This window comes from Stegodyphus dumicola, chromosome X1 (assembly GCF_044657685.1).
Source record: "Stegodyphus dumicola isolate Sdum_Otavi_A_Nest chromosome X1, ASM4465768v1".
NCBI lineage: Eukaryota > Metazoa > Arthropoda > Arachnida > Araneae > Eresidae > Stegodyphus > Stegodyphus dumicola.
Genome location: NC_140780.1, coordinates 43,544,944 through 43,568,946, shown reverse-complemented (window position 1 = coordinate 43,568,946; position 24,003 = coordinate 43,544,944). Strand labels below are relative to the sequence as shown.

General features: G+C 31.0%; 1 protein-coding gene across 3 annotated transcripts in view; it reads left to right on the top strand.

The window, feature by feature from the left end:
* Positions 1-785: 785 nt before the first annotated feature.
* Positions 786-24,003, top strand: part of LOC146993127 (UPF0462 protein C4orf33 homolog) — an 88,898-nt gene continuing 65,680 nt past the window's right edge. For 2 of the 3 annotated variants that reach the window (XM_085808119.1, XM_085808118.1), the window contains exons 1-2: positions 787-941; positions 9,710-9,891. In XM_085808119.1, coding sequence (XP_085664245.1) covers positions 9,711-9,891 — 181 coding nt within the window. In that variant the 5' untranslated portion in view covers positions 787-941; position 9,710. Of the gene's footprint in view, positions 942-9,709; positions 9,892-24,003 lie in introns of all 3 variants that reach the window. The other variant, XM_085808120.1, reaches the window with a different exon arrangement.

The following is a 24,003-nucleotide window of genomic DNA, read 5'->3' as shown; positions in this document are numbered from 1 at the left end:
TGTGTTCCTTCTTTTTATAAGAAAAGGAACCAATTTTCCTTTCTAAACTTTTGAAAGTCGCCAAGGCTTAAAAAATGATAAACTGCGCCAAGGTAGAAACCCGCCTTTGACAACTTAATGCGCATGCGTGGTTAATATTGGTGCGTATAGCTTAATAGGCTAATCGCAAAGGTGGTGCGAATAGCATCGGCCACGGATATCGGTGTCAAATGCTAGTACCTGGGGCGGTTTGTGAGCATGCGCGAACATAGATCGTGCGAATAGCCAAAAGACTAACGGTGCGAATAGCCACTGCGTAAATTAACTTCCTTGATCCTTGACCAGTCGAATGAAGTCTTTTTCGCACATCTTTGCTGAAGCACTGCGGATTTTTCGCACATCTTTGCTGAAAGACTTTGAGAGTGCAAAACAAGACATCTGTCTGATTTGTCTGTCTGTCCTGAACATTCAACTACTCAGGTTACCGTAAATGAAACAACAACTTGGCGATAAATGAAACCACAACTTGGAGATAATCCAAGGGCACCCTAAAATATAGGCTAACATTCTTTTTTTCGTTAAACTTTGTCTTCTATTAATCTCTTATCTCGTCTCGTAATTTTGTCTAAAATGATATATTCAAGCCCAGCTTCAGCATTTTCGGTGCTTTAGGCAAATATATCAATAATTCAGAATTATTATTTCTTGCTGGTCGTGAAAATAGCGATTTAGGCCAAGAAGGTTGGAAAGGTTGGAATAATTTAAATTTAACCTCCTTGATTTAAGGCAACTACCTACGTCGTCAGTGCTAGAAGTCAGCTCTCGTTGTATTTTAATTCCTAAATTTAACGACCAAAAGACTTCCTGGTGCAAAACCAGACGCCGGTGTTTTTCGTCCATTTGTTAAAGTAGAGCGAACCTCGGAAAACTTATCTAAGAAATCGTTGATTCTGTTTTGGAAGGTATTTTTTTTTCTGATAATGCTATATCCGAACCAATAATTTCTGCTTTAAATTAAACCAAACTCGAGATGTTTCCTCTTCTTCAAAGAGCAAAAGTTTTAAATGATTTTTAGTAGCACTGAAATTCTAAGAAATCGCAATAAAATTATGATGTTAAGTTACATTTATGCAAGTTGAAATATTAAAAGTAAATTCGAAAATAGAGTTTATTTTGCTTCCTATAAGTATTAATTTTTAGTTATGTTTAAGGTTTTGTCAATGTATGGATTTGAACTACATCAGTTGCATTACGCAAATTTTAGACACGAATTCACGAAAGAAGCAGTTTTGCCCTACAGATATAAAAATTTAGTACCCCAAAACTATAAAGATTTGATAGGAATGGAAATTCCCCCCCCCCCATCTCCCAGAAAATTTCCATTTGTTGATTATCAAAACATATTGCACCTTGTTTAAATGCAGTTAATGTAAGACAGAGTATCATCTGTAATTAGAGTTCAAATTGGCATTCATATCTTTTGTCAGATATAAAAATTTACACCGTTTTCTGAAAGAAAGTTTAACAAGAGCCATTTACATTTAACAAATTATGTATTGTTGTAAAACCTATTATGTGTTAAATGCTAAGTGGATGGAATTTGCATCATTTAGAGATATTAAATATTTAAACAAAGGAAAACTGTGTGAGATGTGACTATTTTTCTAAAAGGAGATAGATAGCATTAAAGTAAGATAATAGGAAGTAAGATATGTAGTAAGTAATTACAGTAAGGCAAATACCCCTCACTTGTTTTGCACTAATTCAAATAATTCAGTCTGATTTTTAAAAAAAAATGTTTATAATCTACCTCCAGGAGTTTGCATGCAGTGAAAAAATTTTACCCTTCCAGAAAAGTTATGTGTTTTTTGTAGAGATATACTGTACTTGAAAACAGAAGAGAAACATGCCAAGTGAAACATAAAATTAGTAACACCACAACCTTGAGTTTGGTGTATATTTATGTCAAGATCTCAATTGATTTTGAGAGCAAACAGGTACAGATCCCTCTTCACCAGGAGTGAAGAAATCTGCAAGACTATCTCTCTCGAAATCATTTGAGACCTTGGCATAAATTTACGCCAAAGTCAAGGTTGTTGTGCTACTAATTTTATATTCTATAGTTTTCAGAGAATTGTTAAAAAACACTTCAACAGGAAAATTTTGTAAGTAGGAAGAATGTGAGCTTTTTGACATTGTTTCACATGTTATTTTAAATTGAAATATTTCTAGAGTTCCTGCTGTGGATTTGATCATGTAAGGATGTCATAGCTTCCAAATCTTGCAGTTTTTTTACCACATCTTCCAGTCTTTCTGTAGATCATTGAATCTTCAGGATTTTGATTTGTAGCCTTAACAAAGGAAAATATTGTACAATGATAAAAGAATTTATTTAATTAATGAAAATTAAATTGTGCAAATTGCATTACCTCACTGTCGAGTAATTTTCAGCATAATTTTCCTTGTTAAATTTGTTTTGATCTGAATTTTCTTAATGATATGTAGATATTTATAAAACTTTATATAAAGATTCAACCAAGGTTTAATCCATTAATATTTATATTTAATTTTGCAGTACATTACTGAGTTTATTCACACCATAGTACATGCATTAATTAATAGTTTTATTTACATCACATTTAAAAGTACTTTAATGATGAAAGGTTTTATCCTCTACTGGGTGTATTTTCTGTATAAAAGTGTTCGAAAGTTCAAAACAAAATTTGCCAAAAATTATAAAATTTAGAATATCTGTGAGGCAAAGGTTTCTAAATCACTTTGGTTTTCTAAAAAACTTCGGTTTTCTACTCTATCAACTTAATTACATTGGTAATTTACATTTAATTAATATTTTAATTCCCAGTCAATTTGCTTACTAAATTTCTCAAAGTTCCTAGCAGTTTAAATTTCATTTTTGAGTAATTCTCTACATTTGGTTTTACTTTTGGTTTTGAATATTACTATACCCATATGGATGAGAAAAGACGAACTGAGTAATTGAAGAGTTAGGTTTGGAGGCAACTCTACCTTAATAAGATCTGTGTCCTGCCTGCTCAACAGTTATTCACTTATGCAAATTAATTTAATCTTAAAAATTCTTTAAAAAAATTTTTGGTATTAATTTTTTTGGAATATTATACATTTTTCATGGTTTTAGATACGTGCACTTAATTACATATGCTCCCAAAATTTAAATATCATAAATTAGTTCGCAGCAATAATTAATCTTTTATTTGTATGCAATTAAAATTTCATAATTTAAAATTTGAATTTAAATTTACTTTAAATTACCTTTATACGTATACAGAATATTTGTTAATTAAATATATTTTATGTCAGAATCATAATATAAATAATTCGGGTAGAGTAGACTTTAAGGTACCCCTTGTATTATGGCGAAGTTGTTTGATTTATTGCCAAGTTGTTGTTTTATTTATGGTACCCTGAGTATTTGAATGTTATGGAAACCCTATTGTGATGTAATTGGGTGCATGATTCTGGGAAATTTTGAATCATGGGATGCTTTGTAAGCGTTTTTGTTGTGTGTATTGGTTTGATTCTTTAGACGGTAGAATGGCCAAATGTAGTAAGATTATTTTTAAGTTTCTGTACGATTTGGAGTAAAAGGGGAAAAGAGCATTAATTGACTGGCGTGTAAATGAAGGTTTACTTAGTAGCCATTATAAGTGTCCTGTATGTAGAAAGGATATGCGTCTAGTCGAACATAAAAACCGTTTAGATGGATTTGAATGGGTTTGTAGGAAAAAAGGTTCAGATGGTCACTATGTGAAGCGTTCGATCAGAAAGAGTACCTGGTTTGAAAAATGTCATTTGAGTATGATTGATATTTGATTTTTATGTGTCTCTGGGTGTACGAAGCGAATTCGAAAATCATGGTAAGTGAATATTTGCTTTTGGTAGTGCTTAAATGTATAACATGTTTTTCCTTTTTTATGTTATTTTATTGTTTGGTTTAAAATGTATTTTATTGAGATTGTATATTTTTTGATTGCCTATATTGTAGAATTTGGTGCTCCTTTGACATTTTAAGTGAAAATATATTGATGTGTACATGGACAAAGTAAGGGAAGTGCGTAATTCAAGTTTGTGCAATTCTGGGATTTTTTTTAAAGTGAAAATAGGTCGATGTGTACATGGATAAAGTTAAAAGAGTGTGCAATGCCATGTTTGTGCAATTTGGGGATTTTTTTAAAAGTGAAAATAAGTCGACGTGTACATGTATAAAGTCAAAGAAGTGCACAATGCCATTTTTGTGCAATTCAGGGATTTTTTTAAAGTGAAAATAAGTCGATGTGTACATGGATACCGAGTTTGTGCAATTGTTTGTCTTGTTATTTTGGCTTTGTGTAACGACGATTTTTGGCGCAAAAATCACCGCTTCGCAAGCCAAAATAACAAGTCAAAGAATTGCAAAAAATCGGTATCCATGTACCGCCAAGTTTCGCCAAGGGTTACCCTAAACTACAATTTTACCAAATAATTCTTTAACGTGGATCATGTGTTATAAAACAACTGCAAGTCAATTTGAATTTCTTTTAAAATGATAAGTAAAAATATATTTATGGGTGCCCCTTGGTGATTTTTGACGGTACATGGACACCGCGTTTGTGCAATGCTTTCACTTGTTATTTTTACTTTATGTAGCAGCAAATTTTGTGCCAAAATTCATCACTACACAAATCCAAAATAACAAGTCAAAGAATTGCACAAACTCGGTATCCATGTACACATCAACATAATTTCAATAAAAAAAAATCAGAGAATTGCACAAACTAGGCATTGCGCATGGCTTGTCTTTGTCCATGTACACATTAATCTATATTCACTTAAAAAGTCAAAGGAGCACCCAACAAAAAATATATAATCTCAATAAACTACATTTTAAATCAAACAATGAAATAACATAAAAACCTAAATTCATCTTAGCACTACGCACAGGAAATCTCCATTTACCTTATTTACAGATTTCCCTGTCTTCAGCCAAACAAAATTCCTTAACAGCATCCAAAAACTTCTTAAAAATTATCTGAACTAGAATCTATATACTGGCGTCGTCACATAAATTCACAAAAATGAGAGTAAAAAAATATCCTTCATAGTGCAGGTATCCTGCAACGTTAGATCATACATATCTCCTTCCTACAAACAGGACACTTATAACGGCAACTAAGTAAACCTCCATTTACACACCAGTCAATTAATGCTTTTTCCCTTTCATTCCAAATCGCACAGAATCTTCAAATGGTACTTTTCCGTTTCGTCGGCGCAAATCTCGTCAAGCAGACATTATTGACGACAACCTACAGTATACAAATAAAAATGTTAGTAAATGTTATTTCTAAGAATTTTTTATTTTGAAGACATAAACATTTTAATATCGTTTAAATTTATTGTAAAAAAGCCAATAAATAAAGACAATAAATTTGTAAAAAGATATTAATTTAAGAATTTAGTATGCTTTCATGGTTCAACATACTGATTCACCTTTTCATAATACGTAAGCCCAAGTCTCACATAAACTACAAAAATCTCTCTCAGTAATTATCTACATTAATTTCAAGTCAAGTCTTAATTTGGAATATAACTTTAAATGCAAGAATTATTTCAATCTGTACGAATAGCTTACTCAGAAATTATGTAAATCTGTGGTGCTTTACTTCGCTAGTGCATTTTCATTAGAATTGATGAATTTAACCCGTGACTTTGCCTTTTCTATATTTTCGCCTTTGTGTAAGCGGTGTGATTGCATCCTAATTGACTTAATTGCCGTGAATGGCCTTAGGGCATAAAATTGAACTATCTGGGAAAAATTCTATTAATTGTATGCCAGTATTGAAAGAAACAATCAATTTGATAAGAAATGGTGGCAAATTATTTTGAAAATGAGACATTAAAGGTTACCAGTAAGGATATTATGTTTGGCATCAGTTGTGCCATTATTAGCGACTTTAATGCCTGCGCGGGCAAAACGGAAAAGGGCCCTTCAAATTAATCTTAGAACATTCAACCATTTTACTGTGTAAACCACAAAATAACAATGTACTTCTTATCCAAAATCCATCCCATCATTTAAATTCACCTCAATCATGCAACCAATTACATCATAATAGGGTTTCCATAGCATTCAGATACTCATGTTTTCATAAATGAAACAACTTAGCGATAATCCTAGGGGCATCCTTTAATCTACTCTAACCAAATGGTCTTTACACACACCATGAAATTGTCCTGGAAACTTCCAGTGTTTCATATTTCATGATTAGATACCACTGAGTTTTTCACATGAAGACATACGAGTGACCAAGTGGTAAAACTGCCTAATGCCTAACACGCATAGTTTGACCCAGGCTCAAATCTTGGGGAATGTGCTGACAGTTTGAGTTTTCATGGTTTTCCCTATTTGTAAGTTAATATGAGCTAGTTATCTTTAAAAAGCCTTTTACAAAGGTATCTCTTCCTTTAGGCATAAAATCTTCGAGTGCTTGGCCAGAACCTAAATAATCTAATCGAATCGAACCATTCATGCAGATGTAGATACATGTAACAGACAAGCTTGCTTATGCAGATTTGGGTAATAGGAAAAAAAAAAAAAAAAAAAAAAAGAACTACTATCTTAATTCATATAAACAAATACAGTGAAAGAAATAAGCTTGATATTTTAATTTCCTATTGAAATCTAATACTAATCTGAATCTCTTAGCTTGAACTTCTTTGTTTAACATGCAATGACAGCAGTACCTTAGTTTTTGTGAAAAAGATACAAGTAAAAGTTATGCGGTTTCAAACTAAATTATTCAGTTTCAAAGGCTGTAAAAATCGCCAAACTATTGCTGATGCCAGTGCTGTCAAAAATAATTGCGGCAACCCTAATGCGAGAAAGGAAGTATATTAGTAAATAACTATCTAAGATTGATGTTTTAATTTAGATGAAAGGTTAATTTCATATAATACTTTATTATTATAATTTATATAAAAAAGGCTAAACATGACTGAATGGAAGCATAAGAGTAAACAACTATTTCAGTTCATTATTATAATTTATATAAAAATTGCTAAACATAACTGAATGGATGCCTGTATTGCTATTTCGCTACTGAGTTATCACTAGACCATAATTTCATCTCGTTGGTTGTTCAAATATAATTTTCTATAAAGAATGATGCTTTTTCTTTGAAAAAATTCTCGGTAAAGTGCAGAATCGCCCACTTATTTGTTTGCTGCTTTTTTACAAGGGTAAAAACAATTGTATTTTTGTTAATTTTCTTTTACTTTTTAAGTGAAAATAGGTCGATGTGTACATAGATAAAGTCAAGGATGTGTGCAGTGCCAGTTTTGTGCTATTCTTGGATTGTTTTTTTAAGTGAAAAATGGGTCGCTGTGTACATGGATATTGAGTATGTGCAATTCTTAAAAACGTGTCAAGCAGTGGGTGATTCTGCACTTTACCCAAAATTCTATTGCAGACTTTTCGTCATGTGCAATTCCCAAATTGTTAAATCCATAGGGTATCAAAAAAGGACTTAAAAATTAAACTAGTATTTCAATGGCATCTTAAGAAATATAGAACTATATAAACTTATGCAATCTGAAATCAGTGCGTACACTAGATTTGGCGTTGTTAAATAGGCACGTTTGCTAGATTTGGCGCTTTTGCGCATACATTTTTGCTGTAATTTCTTTATGGTCCTCAAAGCTTAATAGTACCAATTATTCTCTCAAAAATATATGCAACACGAGGGTGCTGCTGTGAATAGGATTACTATGCCACATAAAACCTGTCTTACATGTATATTTCTGGAAAATGACTACTGTTTACATCAGGGGTTTCTAATGGGTTTGGTATGGACTCCTTGGGGGTCAATGAAATTTTAAAGTTTGTCTATGATTGTCAAGAGGTCGACTGGCAGCCAATGCCTGAATAAGCACTGACAGTTGATCAGCACAATCAAGGTCCCATTGATAATTAACAATTGTTTATTGATTAAAACCTTTATCATACAAGTCTTATTCAAATCACATGAGCGTGCTAAGTTTTGGAATTTAGTCATCTGAAAACAAATATCCTCAAGCTTTTGCTGGACCAACATTATTGACTTGCCCCTCTTGTTACCCTGAGGAAATAAGCTTTAATCAAGTCCATAACTTACTGCAAGAAAAGAGAAAGAGTTTAAATATTTTCGCATGAGACGATTTAAGAAGTCAGTTCAGCACTTATATGCCAAATATTCAAAATATTGCATCCACACATCAAGTGCAGCCATCGCATTCATTAAAACTGAACTTCTGGACAAAGAGAATCTTGGTTTTGTGTCTGAAAACTTATTTATAAAATTAATAGTAAGAATAATAATAATAAAAAAATAAATAAATAAATAAATAAAGATAAAACATCAATCTAATAAACCATTTTTCTTTCAAAACTTTTATTCTTGTTCTTAGTCTAATTATCATCATTATGTATAGTTATTTGTATTATGATTGTTTCAATTGCTGTATATTATAGAGAAAAATGTAAAGGGGTCAATGAAGAAAACATTTCTCTTAAAAATGATCAAGGCAAGAAAAAGGTTGGGAATCTCTTGTCTATATATAAATACTGAAAATCTGGAGGAGCTGATAAAGAAAAATGAAATTGAATATCAATTTGGGAATGATAATTTATCTGTTGTTGTAACCAAGAAAAGGAGTCAACATTATACAAGGAATGCATATTGGGAAATAATTGAAAATTTGATTGTGTCTTTAGTATGTTAGGATTAAATGATTGATGTTTTTAAATGGGAAGTTTATTACAGAAGGATTATTTTTAGATCATGCGTGTAAGGATGTCGCTTAATATACCAAGAAAGTATATTTTACAAGAAGGAATTTTAAATGTGTGTGGTATCTCTGGAAACATATTTAAATTAAAAGAAAATTGTTTTCTTGAAACTGTTGAGAAATTTCCATGCTTTGGGGGGAGGAAAGGACAGCAGGATCTGTAAATTAAATAACATAATTTTAGTGTACTTGGGAATACTAGTATATTGTAATTCTTGGATTAAGCAGTTGCATAGGCCCACTAGCAGCCGAGTGGTAAAGCTGCTGAACACTGATAGTTCAGTCCAAGGTTTGAATCCTGTGAATGGGCTGGCTGCATGGACGTTTTCATATTTTTCCCTGTGTGTAGCATGTATATATACCAGTAACTCTTAGAAAGTCCTCCATGAAGGCATCCTTCCCCTCAGGCAGATAGCCATTTAGGGTTTGCCTCAATCACATAAACTAAACAAAAGCAGTTGCATAAAGTATGTGGAGTCAAAATACAGTAATGAAGATGTTATAAATACTGGATAATTTAGTTTGTAAAATTTAATTTGCTTAAATTTTAGTTTGCACTTATTAAGATAAATCGGACCAAATTTTAGCAGGCTGATCAAGCTTTAATTAATATAAAACTTCTGTACTCAGAAACTTCTAACATTTTAATTTTCATGATTTACAATTCAAGGTTTGGTTTTAAAAAATAGTCATTTAGATTTGTTAAAACTGTTGTATTGCAATATTAATAATATTTTAATTCATATTAAAATTTCAGGCTCGTATAAAGCCCTCAGTCAAAACTCTAATCTGCTTTCTTTACACTTTTTTTTTCTTATGATTTCTGAAGTTAAGTTTTAGAATCGTGTTTAGAAAAATATAGTTTTAACATTATTTTTTTCTTTCCTAGAATGGAGTTCAAAATTAAAAAGACGTGGGATAGCAGGCCAATAGACCATGACGTCACTAAAATTTATTTCCGAGATGGTAGAGATGTTGTCATCATGGATGTTTTTGCACATTTTTTTGAAGATCCTCTTCCCCCAAGTGGTGCTGCAGGACAGCCATTTGAAAATCTGTCTGATTATGAAGGTCAGTTTATCTTTTTCTACTTTAGTGTTCTTTTATAGTTTTTTACTTGAAGGGAAAAAAATGCTTGAAATACTGAAGTAGCTTTATGGTCACTGGTTGATATACAGTAGACTCCTAAGTAATTGTCCCATTCTAGGAAAAAAGTTAAGTTTGTTTACTGCAGAAAAGTGGAAAGATTACTGTTTCAAACCATCTTATAAAACAAAACTATTTATGAGAAATACAAAACAGAAAAGAAGAACTCATGAAATAACAGCAGTATTAACAGGTGATGTTATAATATTTAGAAAATTAACTATTCTTAATCTGAACTATGTAAACATTTAAATCATTTCAGTAATGTTCATTAATGAAAATGACCAATTGTAGAATCATGAATTTTGCACTTCACATTGGCTTTTACTGAAATACAAGAGTAGTATAAACAGAAACAAATAGCAGGTGCATCGCCTTTGCATTGAGTAATTTATGGTGTACTCCTGTTCATGGAGGAAGTAAGATGGAGAGGCCCTAACCGGTTTGCCCCATACACTGCTTTGAAGCACTAGTGATCCCTTCGTGGTGACCAAAACATTGAGTAATTTGCGATTAAGATCAATGGGTTTTGATACAATCGGATGTAAATTTTTTGTAATTCGTAAATATACATATAAATGTATATACAGTAGAATTCCAGAAATCCACAAAGCTTGGGACCAGAGGTTGTGTGGATTTTAGGATTTTGCGGATTTCAGGACAGAAAAGATAAAGCATGATATTCAGACTAAAAGTGCAAAATGAATATGGTATATTAGATACATTTAATTAAATTATTATATACATTATTGCAATAATTTATTATATGCATTAAATTATTATTACATATATAAATTGATTATATTATTCATTTTATTATATGTACACAGCATCGAGATTTGCCGATTTCGCCTCATGCAAAGATTTCCGGTTTGGGATTCCAGTGTTAGAATCACTATTGCTGTAAAATTTCAACAGCTTTCCTTTATTTTTCCGTATATCATACACAATCGTGTCGCAATTCCATACCATACTGCTATAAATCGAGGATTAGCACCTGCTTCCATCTTTTGCAGAATTTGCACTTTTTGCATTACCGTCAATGCAACGTGTTTATGTTTTTCAACGTTGCAAGCAGTAAAATCACGAGTGCGTTTCTTATCTGTCCTTGTGTTAAAAAAGGGCTGAAATTAATATTCTTAATTTATCCACAAAATATCCAGATAAAAAAAAAAGCAGCACTAAACAATCTCATGAAATGAAATAACAAAGCTCAGAAAGTGTAACAATGTGAATCGTGAACATGAACAAAGAGTTGAGTGAATCGTCTGCTTTTTTACCCCGATGCAGATTAGAGGGGGGAAAACTTATCTTATTTATTTTATCTTATTTTTTAACTTTTTTTATATCAATAATTTGGTATTTGCGTTTTGACTCATTATCATTTATTTGGTAAGTATTTTTTTCTTCGATATGTCATACTCAATGTTGTGGTTTCTGGAACCTATAAACTGAATGTTTACATTCTGAGAGGCAACGTTTATTTCAGGAGTTGGCGGATTTCAGATCGGTGGATTTTCGGTACTTGACTGTATTTTCTTTTTCTACAATATTTCAGAAACCTAAGTATATGAAAAGCATACATTTTTAAACATTTCATTCTGAACGGAATTAAAGGCTGTACTTTTCACAGAACTGTTTCCTCAGTATGATTTAATCTAAATGAAATATTTCACAAGTTTTCGTTAAATACATTAGAAAAAATTTTTAAGGTTATTCAATTGTATTTGTTTAAGGATTAAGATAAAGGTTAGGTTTAAAAAGGTTAGTTAAAGTTTAAAAATTAAAATCAAAGTTTAGTTAAGATAAAGGTTAGTTAAGGTTAAAAATTAAGATCAAAGTTTATTATATTGTTAATATTAAAAATATGCATTGTTTCTTTTCTATTTACAGAGCTTCTTCCTAAAATACTGTCTCATATATGACATTATTTTTTAGCTTCTGAGGCATCTTTTAAATGGAAAAATCTTAAGTCAGTAAAAATATATTTACAGGTGCCTCTTGGCGATAACTGACGGTACGTGGATACCGAATTTGTGCAACAAGTCAAAGAATTTCACAAACTCAGTATCCATGTACACATCGACATATTTTCACTTTAAAAAAATCAGAGAATTGCACAAACTAGGCATTGCGCACTGGCTTGTCTATGTACACATCAATCTATATTCACTTAAAAAGTCAAAAGAGCAGCCAACAAAAAATATATAATCTCAATAAACTAAATAAATCAAATAACTAAATAAATAATCAAATAACTCAATAAACTAATCAAATAATAATAATAAATAATAAAAAAATATATAATAACTAATCAAATAACTCAATAAACTAAATAAATCAAAAACTAAATAAATCAAACAATGAAATAACATAAAAGAAATTCATCATAGCACTACACAAAGGAAATATCAACTTACCTTATTTACAAATTTCAATCAAAATTCTTTACCAGCATCCAAAAACTTTCTAAAATTATTTGAACTAGAGTCTATATACTGGTGTCGCCATATAAATTCACAAAAATAAGAGTAAAAAATATCCTCTTTAATACCAGGTATCCTCCGACGTTCGACCGTACAAATTTCCTTCCTACAAACAGGACACTTATAATGGCAACTGAGTAAATCTTCATTTACACACCAGGTCAATTAATGCTTTTTTCCCTTTCATTCCAAATTGTACAGAAATTTCAAATTAATCTTACAACATTCAGCCATTTTACCATGTAAACCCTGAAATAACAATGTACTTGTTATCTAAAATACGTCTCATCATTCAAATTCTCCGCAATCATGCAACCAATTACGTCATAATAGGGTTTCCATATCATTCAACTACTCATGTTACCATAAATGAAACAACTTGGCCATAATCCAAGGGGCACCCTTCAATCTACTCTAACCTCTAAGTCAATTTATAATTAATGCTGTATTCAGTCCATTTCAAATTAGAGTAAATTTTATTTTAATAGTAAAATACTAAAAATAGTACTTAACTTTCTCTGAATATTTCTGAAAGGGAATAAAAAAATTATTTTTTAAAAATATTATTTAAAATTAACTGAGTTATTATAAATTGTAATGGAATAATTATTTTAATTATATTTATCAGATATTTTCACCCTTAATTTCAACAATACATATCCTAAAACTCTTCTTTATTAATTAAGACACAATAATACCCTGAACAAATACTAATTCAGAAGTCAAACAACAAAAATCGGCGTTATATTTTCAAATTTTCACAGGACTAGTTTCGATAGTTTTACCAAACCATCATCCTCAGCTGCAAAAGGGCAAATAAATGAATTAGGATATAATGATTAGATAAGATAAGAAAGCCTGGACAGTAGATAAGCTACTGGCGCCATCTGTTATGAAACCAGAACCAAAACATAATTTCTTTAAAGGTTGAAGGCAAAGAAGGATTGGAATTAGGGTCATTAACTAGAACACAAACATTTTTTTGAATGTGAAATGCCTCTAGAAAATCCAGTTCACCAATGGAAAATGTTTTTGAATAATTTTGAAAGCTGAAAAATTGAAAGTGTGATTTTCGGACCAAAAATGTTGGGCAACAGAAGACCTCTGTGTTTCCTTTTTTTCTAACATATGCATCATGTTCCTTGATGTGAAATTTTAAGGCTCTCTTAGTTTGACCAATCTAAATTAAACCACACTAGCAAGGAATCCTGCAAGTACCCTAGGAATTCATATCCGGAATGGGGTCCTTGAGTGTGGAACTCTGAATTTTATTGATAGGTGAATAAACGACCCGAAAGTTACATTTCCGCAAAATACGTGCAACTTTATAGCTAATTCATGGAAAGAAGGGAATGACAACAGAATTTTTATAATCTCCTAAAACAAGAGTGTGCCTTTTGGTGTGTTGAAATAAGAATTTTTTAACTGCTTGATTAATAATGTTGGGTGAAAAGCCCTTGTCAATAGTTATTGCTTTTAAAAAATTTAGTTCTTCATCAAGGGACAGTTTGGAGGAGCAAATGTGAAGAGCATGGAAAACATAGGAATAAAATGAAGCTAACTTTTGTTTTGTCGGATGACATGATTTAAAGTGTGGTGGAAGGCAAACCGATGAAGGTTTACGGTAAACTGTAGTACTGAAGTTGGATGTGTTATGTGTGACCATAATGTCAAGAAACGGAAGAGAATTGCAAGTCTCAAGTTCAAAAGTGAACTGAATAGCAAGATCAATAGAATTCATTGTTGAAACAACTTCATTTAAATCACCTTTATTACCTTCAAATCGGGTAAAAGTATCATCTGCATAGCGGAACCATACCTGGGAAGTTTAAAGTTTCGAACAATTTTGATTCATAATAATGCATGTAGATATCAGCCAGGATGGGACTGAGGGGGCTTCTCATAGCTAATCCCTCAGTTTGCTTGTAATATTTATTTTGGAAAACAAAATGTGTTTGTTTCAAACAGAGTTGAGTGAGAGAAATTAGCTCATCAATTTCGATCCAAGAGAAATGAAATTCGCGAAGTCTGGTTTCTAGACATCTTAATGCACCCTCCACTTAAACATTGGACTTCTGAATTATTCTTTTTTTATTACTTCCTTAAATATGCATTCCATAGAATTTGCTTTACAACCTTTTAACAGATTGCTTAATTCTTTCTTAAATAGTTTTATAACGTATTTGTTTACACAGGGCTCGTACGGTCCTTAAAAGTCCTTAATTTTTTCAAAAATGATTTTTGGTCCTTAAAAGTCCTTAATTTTGGCCAAAATGAATAAACAGTCCTTAATTTTGCTGATTTGACATTTCTTATCATTTCTAATGATTGCCATTCTATATGTGAATTGCGATTTCTCATGAATATGGAATTAAAATTGCACGGCTCTTAACCAATCTGTTGGCGGATTTGCGTTGCAAATGATTTAAAAAAAAAAAAAAATTGCTACCCGAACGAAAGTATCGGTGTCTGATTGGCTATTCACCCAATCTTTCGAAACAGGTGTTATCCATAAATTTAGGCAGATTGTGACGAAAGCGTGAAGTTGGAAGTTCTTTAAGAGGCGAAAGTGATGATGAAGGTGCTCGAGAAAAAAAAGGGGGGGGGGATTCTGAAAATATTTGCCAAAATTAGAGCAATTCCAAGCTGGAAGGCCACAACCCTTCCGACGCCAATAGGAACGAGATGCCTGGAAAGTGCATTTTCAATAAACTGTGGCTTCATCAAGCTGACTACAAAGACTGGATATTGATGGATGATAATCCTTATAAAGCTAAATGTGGTCTTTGTTTGAAACAAATTGAAATTTCTATAATGGGAGAGTCAGTGCTAAAAATTCACATGAAAATTAAGTTTCGTTTTATCATTTCAATTTGTTTTTACACGGTTTTGCTTAGCTTAATTTCTGTGTTTGTTTCAATTAAGCCATAAATTAATTTTTTATCACCTTCTACGGAGTTTATTCTCTTTTTCACATACTATATGTATGGGATATCGGGATTATGAGTTTATTTCTGCAGAGGGTCTGTTATCGATTTCGCGGAAAATCTGTTGGCTCCATTTCGATTTTAGGTTGCCAAGGGCAAATTCGGTAACGGTAGCCGAGAAAAAGTGAAGTTCGGAAATACGTTTTGAAGCTTCAATAGACTATTAAGTATTTGGTTTAATCCTGTCCTGTTGATAGTAATGCATTATTTTTGCTAATGGCGATACAATTATTAGTTGAAAACAACTAACTAATTAAAAATTTTTTAATATTTTTAAAGCTGAAAACAATTAATTGAAACTAATTTTCCTGAATTAACTAGACGCAAAATTAACTTTCATGAATTACTAAAAAATTATTGGGTAGAAGTTTAACTGAAAATATACATTCCATATATATATATATATTTATACAGTACAAAGTCCGAGGTCGAGACTTCGGCAATCCCAGATTTGAGATTTTTCCGGATATTAGATCATTTTAAATCTACTAAGATGGCACGTAGAAATTATAAAATTGAAACTATGAAATCGTGATTTATGAAATAATGAAGCATTTATGATTTAAAGGCTATCAAAATTTACAAAAGAAAAGAGCTTAATATTTATATGTTTACTGTATTAAACATTTCTTTCAATGTGAGTTGTTTGATTTGTTTTCTCTGCTGATACTTTAGACTAATACTATAGACATATAATTTCTTGTTGAGTTATTAAGTTCCATTGTTCATGTCCTGTAATTGCTGTGTCGAGAATTCCGAATAACTTATCAATCAAAATTTTTTCTCGTTCAGTAACCTCTCTCTTACTTTCTTCACTATCGGTAGCTGTATTTTCTGGATTTCAAACCATACTACAGATTTCGCCCTCCGTTAATTGATTGATGATTGGGGCATTGTCATCGCAATGAAAAACTTCTGTTTAACTTCCCTAAATTCTGCCGCCTGGTGCGGCCATGCGAGCTCTGGCGCTGGTTCTGGCTTTATGTGAATAACAAATCAGTTATTCTTAATTCAAATAGCACTAAATATAATCGTTTGTCCCATGAGTATCATTAACAAAATCTATTTTCAGCATAAGGAAAGACATTTCTGTTAAATCTCCCCTTGTTAACATTTTAGCGCATTAAACTTAAATCTGTAATCGGATAATACTCCGGCGTTATTTGGCATCGCTGCATGAGTCATCACTCAAGTTGTCATCCGTTGATAAACATGCGGTGATGAAAGCAAAATACAATAAATAATGATTCGCAATTTCGGCATCAAGGATATAAAATATTAGTTGGTATAAAATTAACAAATGTTTCGGTTTGAGATTATGCCAAGCAGATACGCAGCTATGGAGTCAAGTTACTAATCACACAAATTTATGCTAAAATAATTATTTCTTCAATAATGAGATATTTTATTTAGCGCCAAACTGAGATTAAGAATCGGGATTTCCGACATGTTTTTTTATGATGAGGAAAAAAATCTAATGCGCATGCGTAAAGCATACCCCTTCCCTCCAGAAAAGCCCTAAAAAATTGGTTGGTGATGGCTTTGAGGTCCGGATTTTAGATCATTCCAGATACTGGATGTCCAGATCTCGGAATTTGTACTGTATATATATATGTACTATATATATATGTATTGTATTATATATAGTAAAAAATGTATATTTTCAGCATACATTTCTTATTATATATATATATTTCTTATTATATATATATATACATTATATACAAATATATGCAATATTTAATTTTACTAATGCCTTGCATGTAATGTCCTTTTTAGTTGCAAAACATCTCTCCCTTCTCAACTGCAGAGTTTCTTCTAACAGTATCATGAATTTTGTCAAGTTAGAAGAACCATCTACTTCAGGAAAAGGTGTAACTGCTAATTCAACATCAATAAGTGTAGAAAATAATAAAATAAATTCTTTTGTTTTCAAATCTGAAGTTACAGATGCAGAAATATTGTGGGCTTTTAAGTGCGTCACTATTCTTTTAAATCGTGCGATGATATTGGGCCTTTATTCACTAAAATGTTCCCGGATAGTTCCATTGCAAAATAGTTTTCATGTGGTTAAAAGAAATGTGCTTATATCTGTTATTTTGGTCTTGGCCCTTATTTTAGAACTTTGTTACCAAAGCATTGTAAAAATGCTAAGTTTTTTACATTGCTATTTGATGAGAGTCTTAATCTGACAAATCAAAAGAAGCAACTAGATATTTATGTGAGGTACTGGCATCACGAAAATAAGGTCAGAAATCCTTACTTCTGCATTTATAGGGCATGCAAAAAGTAAAATTATTTTATCCAAATTTTATGAATGTGTAAAAAAACTAGACTTGTCAAAACTCTTACAAATATCGATGGATGGTCCTGCAGTAAACTGGAAATTTTATGATTTATAGCAACAGGACTTGACAAAGGAATATAACATTCAATGCTTGACATTAGGGACATGTAGTTTACACATTCTTAACAATGCTTTCAAGCATAGGATGTCATCCACTGGCTGGGACACTCCATCATTCTTATCCTCCTTATATTGGATTTTTAAAGATTCTCCTGCAAGACGTGAAGATTTTTTAAGTATATCTGGCTTAAAAAAGCTACCTGTGAAGTTCTGCTTTTACTGATGGTTGCAAAATGTCCCAGCAGTTGAAAGAGCCATTGAAATATGGGATGACTTGCTACTGTACATTAAAGAAGTTGAAATGGGGAAGTTTAAAAAAAATTAATCGAAATCCTTCTCAAATATTTTGGAGGCAACTAAAGATAAAACATTTCTTATAAAATTAAATTTTTATCTCTCTCTGTCGAAAATATTTTTGCCTTTCCTTGAATATTATCAAAGTGATAAACCACTTATTCCCTTTTTTGCTGAAGATATCTTAAAACTTGTAAATGATTGCCTTCAGCACTTCAAAATTTTGAAACTAGAATATTCAAAAATAACTAAAGCAGAAAATCTTTATAAATTTAATTTTAATGATCCAAATTGTTATAATGATAAAAGTAAAGTTTATTTGGGATTCATTGCTGAGCAGTTAATGAATGATAAATGCCGTAAGAAGGACATTTCACAAGCTGAAAGTTTTGCGTTGAAACAAGGTCAACAATGTGTCTTAACAATAGTACAACACTTAATGTCTAAATGTCCAATAAATTATTCTCTTATTCGAAATGCATCTTGTATAGACCTGCGATTGATGGTTAAAAGTCCAGAACAAAATGAAAATATTTCTAACGGTATTAATGCAGAATAAACGTGTTTTACAAGATGATTGGGATGAAATTCTGCTGCAGTTTGGAGAGTTTCTAGACAAAGTAGTTAAGACAAATTTACATGAATTTTCTACTTTTGATCCTCAAAATCTTTCTCTTGACACATTTCTCACTTCTTATTTTCATGATTTTCACTATTCAAAAGTATGGAAATAGTGAAAATGATTCTTATCTTGTCACATGGACAGGCCTCTGTTGAAAGGGGCTTCTCTGTAAATAAAGGAATTGAAATTGAAAATTTAAGTGACTCATCATACATTTTTCAATGCACAGTATTTGATTACATAAAATTTTCTGGAGATTTTCTTAATATCGAAATTAATAAAGAAATGAGATCAGCAGCAGCTTCTGCAAGGTCTAAATATATGCAGTATTTAGAAGAACAAAAATCTTTTAACTAAATCTGAAAATTCAAAGAGGAAAAGAAATATCATTGAGAAAGAAATTGATTATATGAAGCAGAAGAAAAAATTTCTTCAAAGGTACATTAAAGATATTAATGAAGAAGTAGATGCTTTAGCAGATGAAGGTGAGACCAGCATGAACATTGATTTGTTTATCAAAGCAAATGAACTTAGAAGAATAGTTAAAGAAAAGGAAATAGACATAAATAAATTAGATGTTAAAATAGCTGAAAAGATTTCAGATTTAAAAAAAGCGCAAATGTTTTGTATCTTTTATTGCACAGTTTATTATTCTAGTATCTTTCAGAAAACCAAGGAAATAAATTGTTTGTTTACAAATCAGTTATTTTAATCTGAAAAATATTCTTACATTGTGATTATAATAGTAGTTGACTGTGTTTAAATAAATATCAAATAAGTTAATAATAATCATGTAAATCTCTAAAATAGTGACTGTTATTAGTGTAAAATACACTTATACATATTTTTAAAGAAATTATGTTCCTAATTTAATGTTATCTACTTCATAACTTGTAGGGAGTTAGTTTAATTTTCAAAATTGTTTTATGGTAAGTATTAAAGTGATTTTAATAATAGTGCATAATACACACTTCTGTTAGTTTCTTAAAGTGAAATTACAAGCATGAAGTTGGTTGTATGGATAATTGCTTTATTCTATTTGTTTTTTTTTGTTTGCTGATAGGTCCTTAATTTTTTTTTTAATGGTCCTTAAAAGTCTTTAAATTTCATGTAAGGAAATGTGTACGAACCCTGTTACAGGATTTCAATTTATGTTTGCAATTCAGTGTTAAGGTTAACATATTTAGATAATATTTATAATCATTTTAAATTTAGATACATTTAATAATTAGATTTCTTCACAGTAACTTTCACAGGAGTTTATGAATGAATAAATCCTTCATTTCAACTGCATTTTTAAATAATTTAATACATATTTATGTATTTTGTTAAAGGCAGATAGATGCTTTTTGAAAGCATATGCATAAGTACCCATACATATTTCATATTTTTCATTTTCGGCATGTGCAAATTTTTAATTTCTGTGCATTCACAATCTCTTTTGAATAAAGTAATTTACAATAATCGTTTTTGAATAAAGTAATTTACAAATGTTTTCACCTCTGTCGATTGCCCTATTTTGAAATTCTTAATAAGCTGTCCTGATAATGTGGCACGTTCACATGGTCGCATCATTTTGACGGCACATCGTACTTCCACGGAATTTTCAACTGTATCCGTCTTCTGTTCTACATATTTGTGTAAAATACATAATTTTACACAAATGTGTAGTTCTGGGAAAGTTAACTTATTGGCATATCTGTGTGTATATTTATAAATTTTGATGAGAATTGGAGCATTAGGTGGTAATTTTATTTTTTAATTAACCCAAATGAGTAATTAAACTAAATTAATAAAAAGTGTAAACCCAAAGTGATTATTTTTCAGTTATAAAAATAAAATGATTAGTTTAAAATGAGCAACTATAAAGCCTGGCCTCTAAAATTTTTTAAAAAGTACGTATTTCATATATGTGGATGAGAAAAAATTTATTTTATTTAAAATATTATGTCTGTTGAAACATAAAATAAAAGTAGCGAATACTCTATCAAGGGTATTGAAAGACGTATACAATTTTAAAGGTACCGCAAAGTATTTTTCATTCTTTAAGCATAACATTTTTGGTAAAAATCTGTATTTTTATAGTTCAACAGCTAAGAATTTTATAAAACAAATTCATAATCAAAATCACTGTTATTAGTTATCGAAAAATAACCAACATAATATAATAAAGTTGTACAGTCAAATACCGAAAATTCGTGTTGCCTCTCAAAATATAAACATTCGGTTTATAGGTTCCGGAAACCGCAACATTGAGTACGAAATATCGAAGAAAAAATATGTACAGAATAATGACGTGATAATTACCGAATAATAATGCATCATAACGGAAATGCCAAATTATTGACATCATGATAAAAGTTTTTTCCCCCTCTAATCTGCATCGAGGTAAGAAAGCAGATGATTCACTCAACTCTTCTTTCAAGTTCACAATTCACATTGTTGTATTTTCTGAGCTTTGTTATTTCACGAGATCATTTAGTGCTGCCTTTTTTTAATCCATATATTTTGTGGATAAATTAAGAATATTTTAGATTTCAGCCCTTTTTAATACAACTACAGGTAAGAAACACACTCATGATTTTACTGCTTGCAACGTTGAAACACGTAAACACGTTGTATTGAGGGTAATGCAAAAAGTGCAAATTCTGCAAAAGATGGAGATAGGTGCATTTTATAGCAGAATCGTATAGAATTTTGATACGATTGTGTATGATATATGGAAAAATAAAGAAAACTGTTGAAATTTTACAGCAACTGTGATTTTAACATCGGAATCCGAAACCGGAAATCTTTGCAAGAGGCGAAATCGACAAACTTCAATGCTGTGTATATATAATACAATGAATAATATAATCAATTTATATATGTAATAATAATTTAATGCATGTAATAAGTTATTGCAATAATGCATATACTAATATAATTAAATGTATCTAATATGTCTTATTTATTTTTGTACTTTTAATCTCAATATTATGATTTATGTTTTCTGTCCTGAAATCCGCACAACCTATGGTCCCAAGCTTTGCGGATTTCTGGACTTCTACCGTATTACCATCAATAATAAAAGATGTGATTTTTGTGTAAATGTGTCTAAACTATAGAAATTGCTATTGTCTATCAAACAATGAATTTTTCTTTTATGCGGAAGTATCCCGTTTTTTGATTTGTATGGAACTGTTGTGTGTTGAAATGCTATCAAAGTGCTGTCAAGGGAGCTTCTGAATATAAACAAAAAACACCCCATCTGGAGACCGAAGCCCAGAGCAGTGCTTCACTTGTAGGCCAGATTTGGCCTCTCCTTTCTTACCTCCATGCTCCTGTTGGATGCATCCCTTTCATCTTGGCATGCTAATCCTTCAAATTCTTAGAAGAATCATGACATCTATGTACATTAACTTTAGCTTTGATTATTTCACTGTGAAGTATATTTTGTGGTGATTAATGCTACTATTTTAAGTCATTTTACTTATTGTTGCTTTCTGAATTATTTAAAATTGCAAGACAATAGTCTGCTGAGTAGCAAAATGCATCTCTCAAAATAAGACCATAGATTTAAAGGTCTGCCCCCCCCAAAAAAAAAAGAGAGAGAGAGAGAAGTTTGGTCTGACTATTTTATGGAAGTTTGAAAGTTTGATCTGAATGTTATTGAAATTCTATTGTAAATATAGTTCTTTAATGCTAGTTTAACTTGCTTTTCTCTCCAGTGTTGTTGTTTTTTCATTATTTATAGTGTATTCTTTTTGTTTTAAATATTCATTTAAGTAACTAAGTGAACTTATTTTTCAGGTTAATTGAGGTAAATTTCTAATAATTAATTATAGTATGGTTATTCCTCTTTCTTTTATTTTTTAACTACTTTCATATCAGCGGTGAACTGGTATTAACTGTACTTGTCATTACCAGTTCATGGGGAGTATACTGCATATTGCTTTGAACTTTATATTATTATTACATATTGCTTTTAAATTGATGGTTATTTACTTTATTTTACTGATGTTTCCTTTTGATTTACACTATAATATAATGCATATTTGTCATGAATTAAAAAAGAATTCAGGCATGATTTTACTATATTTAGAGCATATGTATTTAAGATAAATTTAATGCTGAAATAGCCATTTCTGAAACAGCAAAATAGAGTGTATTAATTGCTTTAAAAATGTGCATTGATAAACTAAATACAGTGGTACCTCGCGATACGATCTTAATCCGTTCCTGGACCGGGATCGTATCATAAAAAAATCGTATAATGAACAATGTAATCTTATGTAATTTAATTGATTCGTGCAACGCTCCATATATAAACACCAAAATCGTCTATATGTAATAATAATTAGTCACAAAATAGTATATTAAGTACCACATACACACAATAAACATTACCACATTTATAAATTAAAATAACCTTATAAATAAATAAAAAATAAAAATAAAAATTAATTTCACTTACCGTAAAGTACTGTACAGTCAGCGAGGGATAGCTTTTATTACGACACTAATAAATTGCGCACAGCGTTTATAAAACTTAGACACAGTAATGAAAACTTTAAATTAAATTAAATTTCTTTTAAAATTAAATTTCTTATGTAAAATTACAGACACAGTAATGAAAACTTAAAATCAATTTTTTTTTTATAATTTTTATCTTTTGTAATTTTTTTTTTTGCTTTTCTTTTTTTTTTTAACTAACTGAACTTAAATTTGACGTGATACATCATCGTCTTCACTTTCCTTTCTAGTTTTCTTACTTGAAACACTCGCTTCTTCACTTTCTGGGGCACTTCTCTTCGAAAAATATCTATCTAAAGAAGCCTGTATCTCACGACTCCTCAAAATGTTTCGAAAATGACTCGTACAAATGTCATTCACATTGTCCATTGCACGAGCTGTACGCATTTTTTTTTTGGTGCTTTTTTTCAATAAAACTGTTTAAGTTTTCAAACCAACCGATGGCTTCCCGTATTTCCGTAGATGTCAGTGCCACCTCCACCTCCTCCTCAATACTCGAATGATGTTTCTCTTGAAGATCGCTGATTTGCATCGCCTCCAATGCCTTCAAGTCTTCAGTGTTGAGCTCCTCCTTGTGCTCGTCGAGTAGGTTGTCAATGTCAGCCTCATCGACAACAAGCCCCAAAGACTTTGACAGAGAAATAATCTCCTCCAATGGAGCAGGATCATCCACAGCTTCTTCTTCAGTAGGGATTTCGAAACCCTCAAAGTCTCGTTCTGCAACTA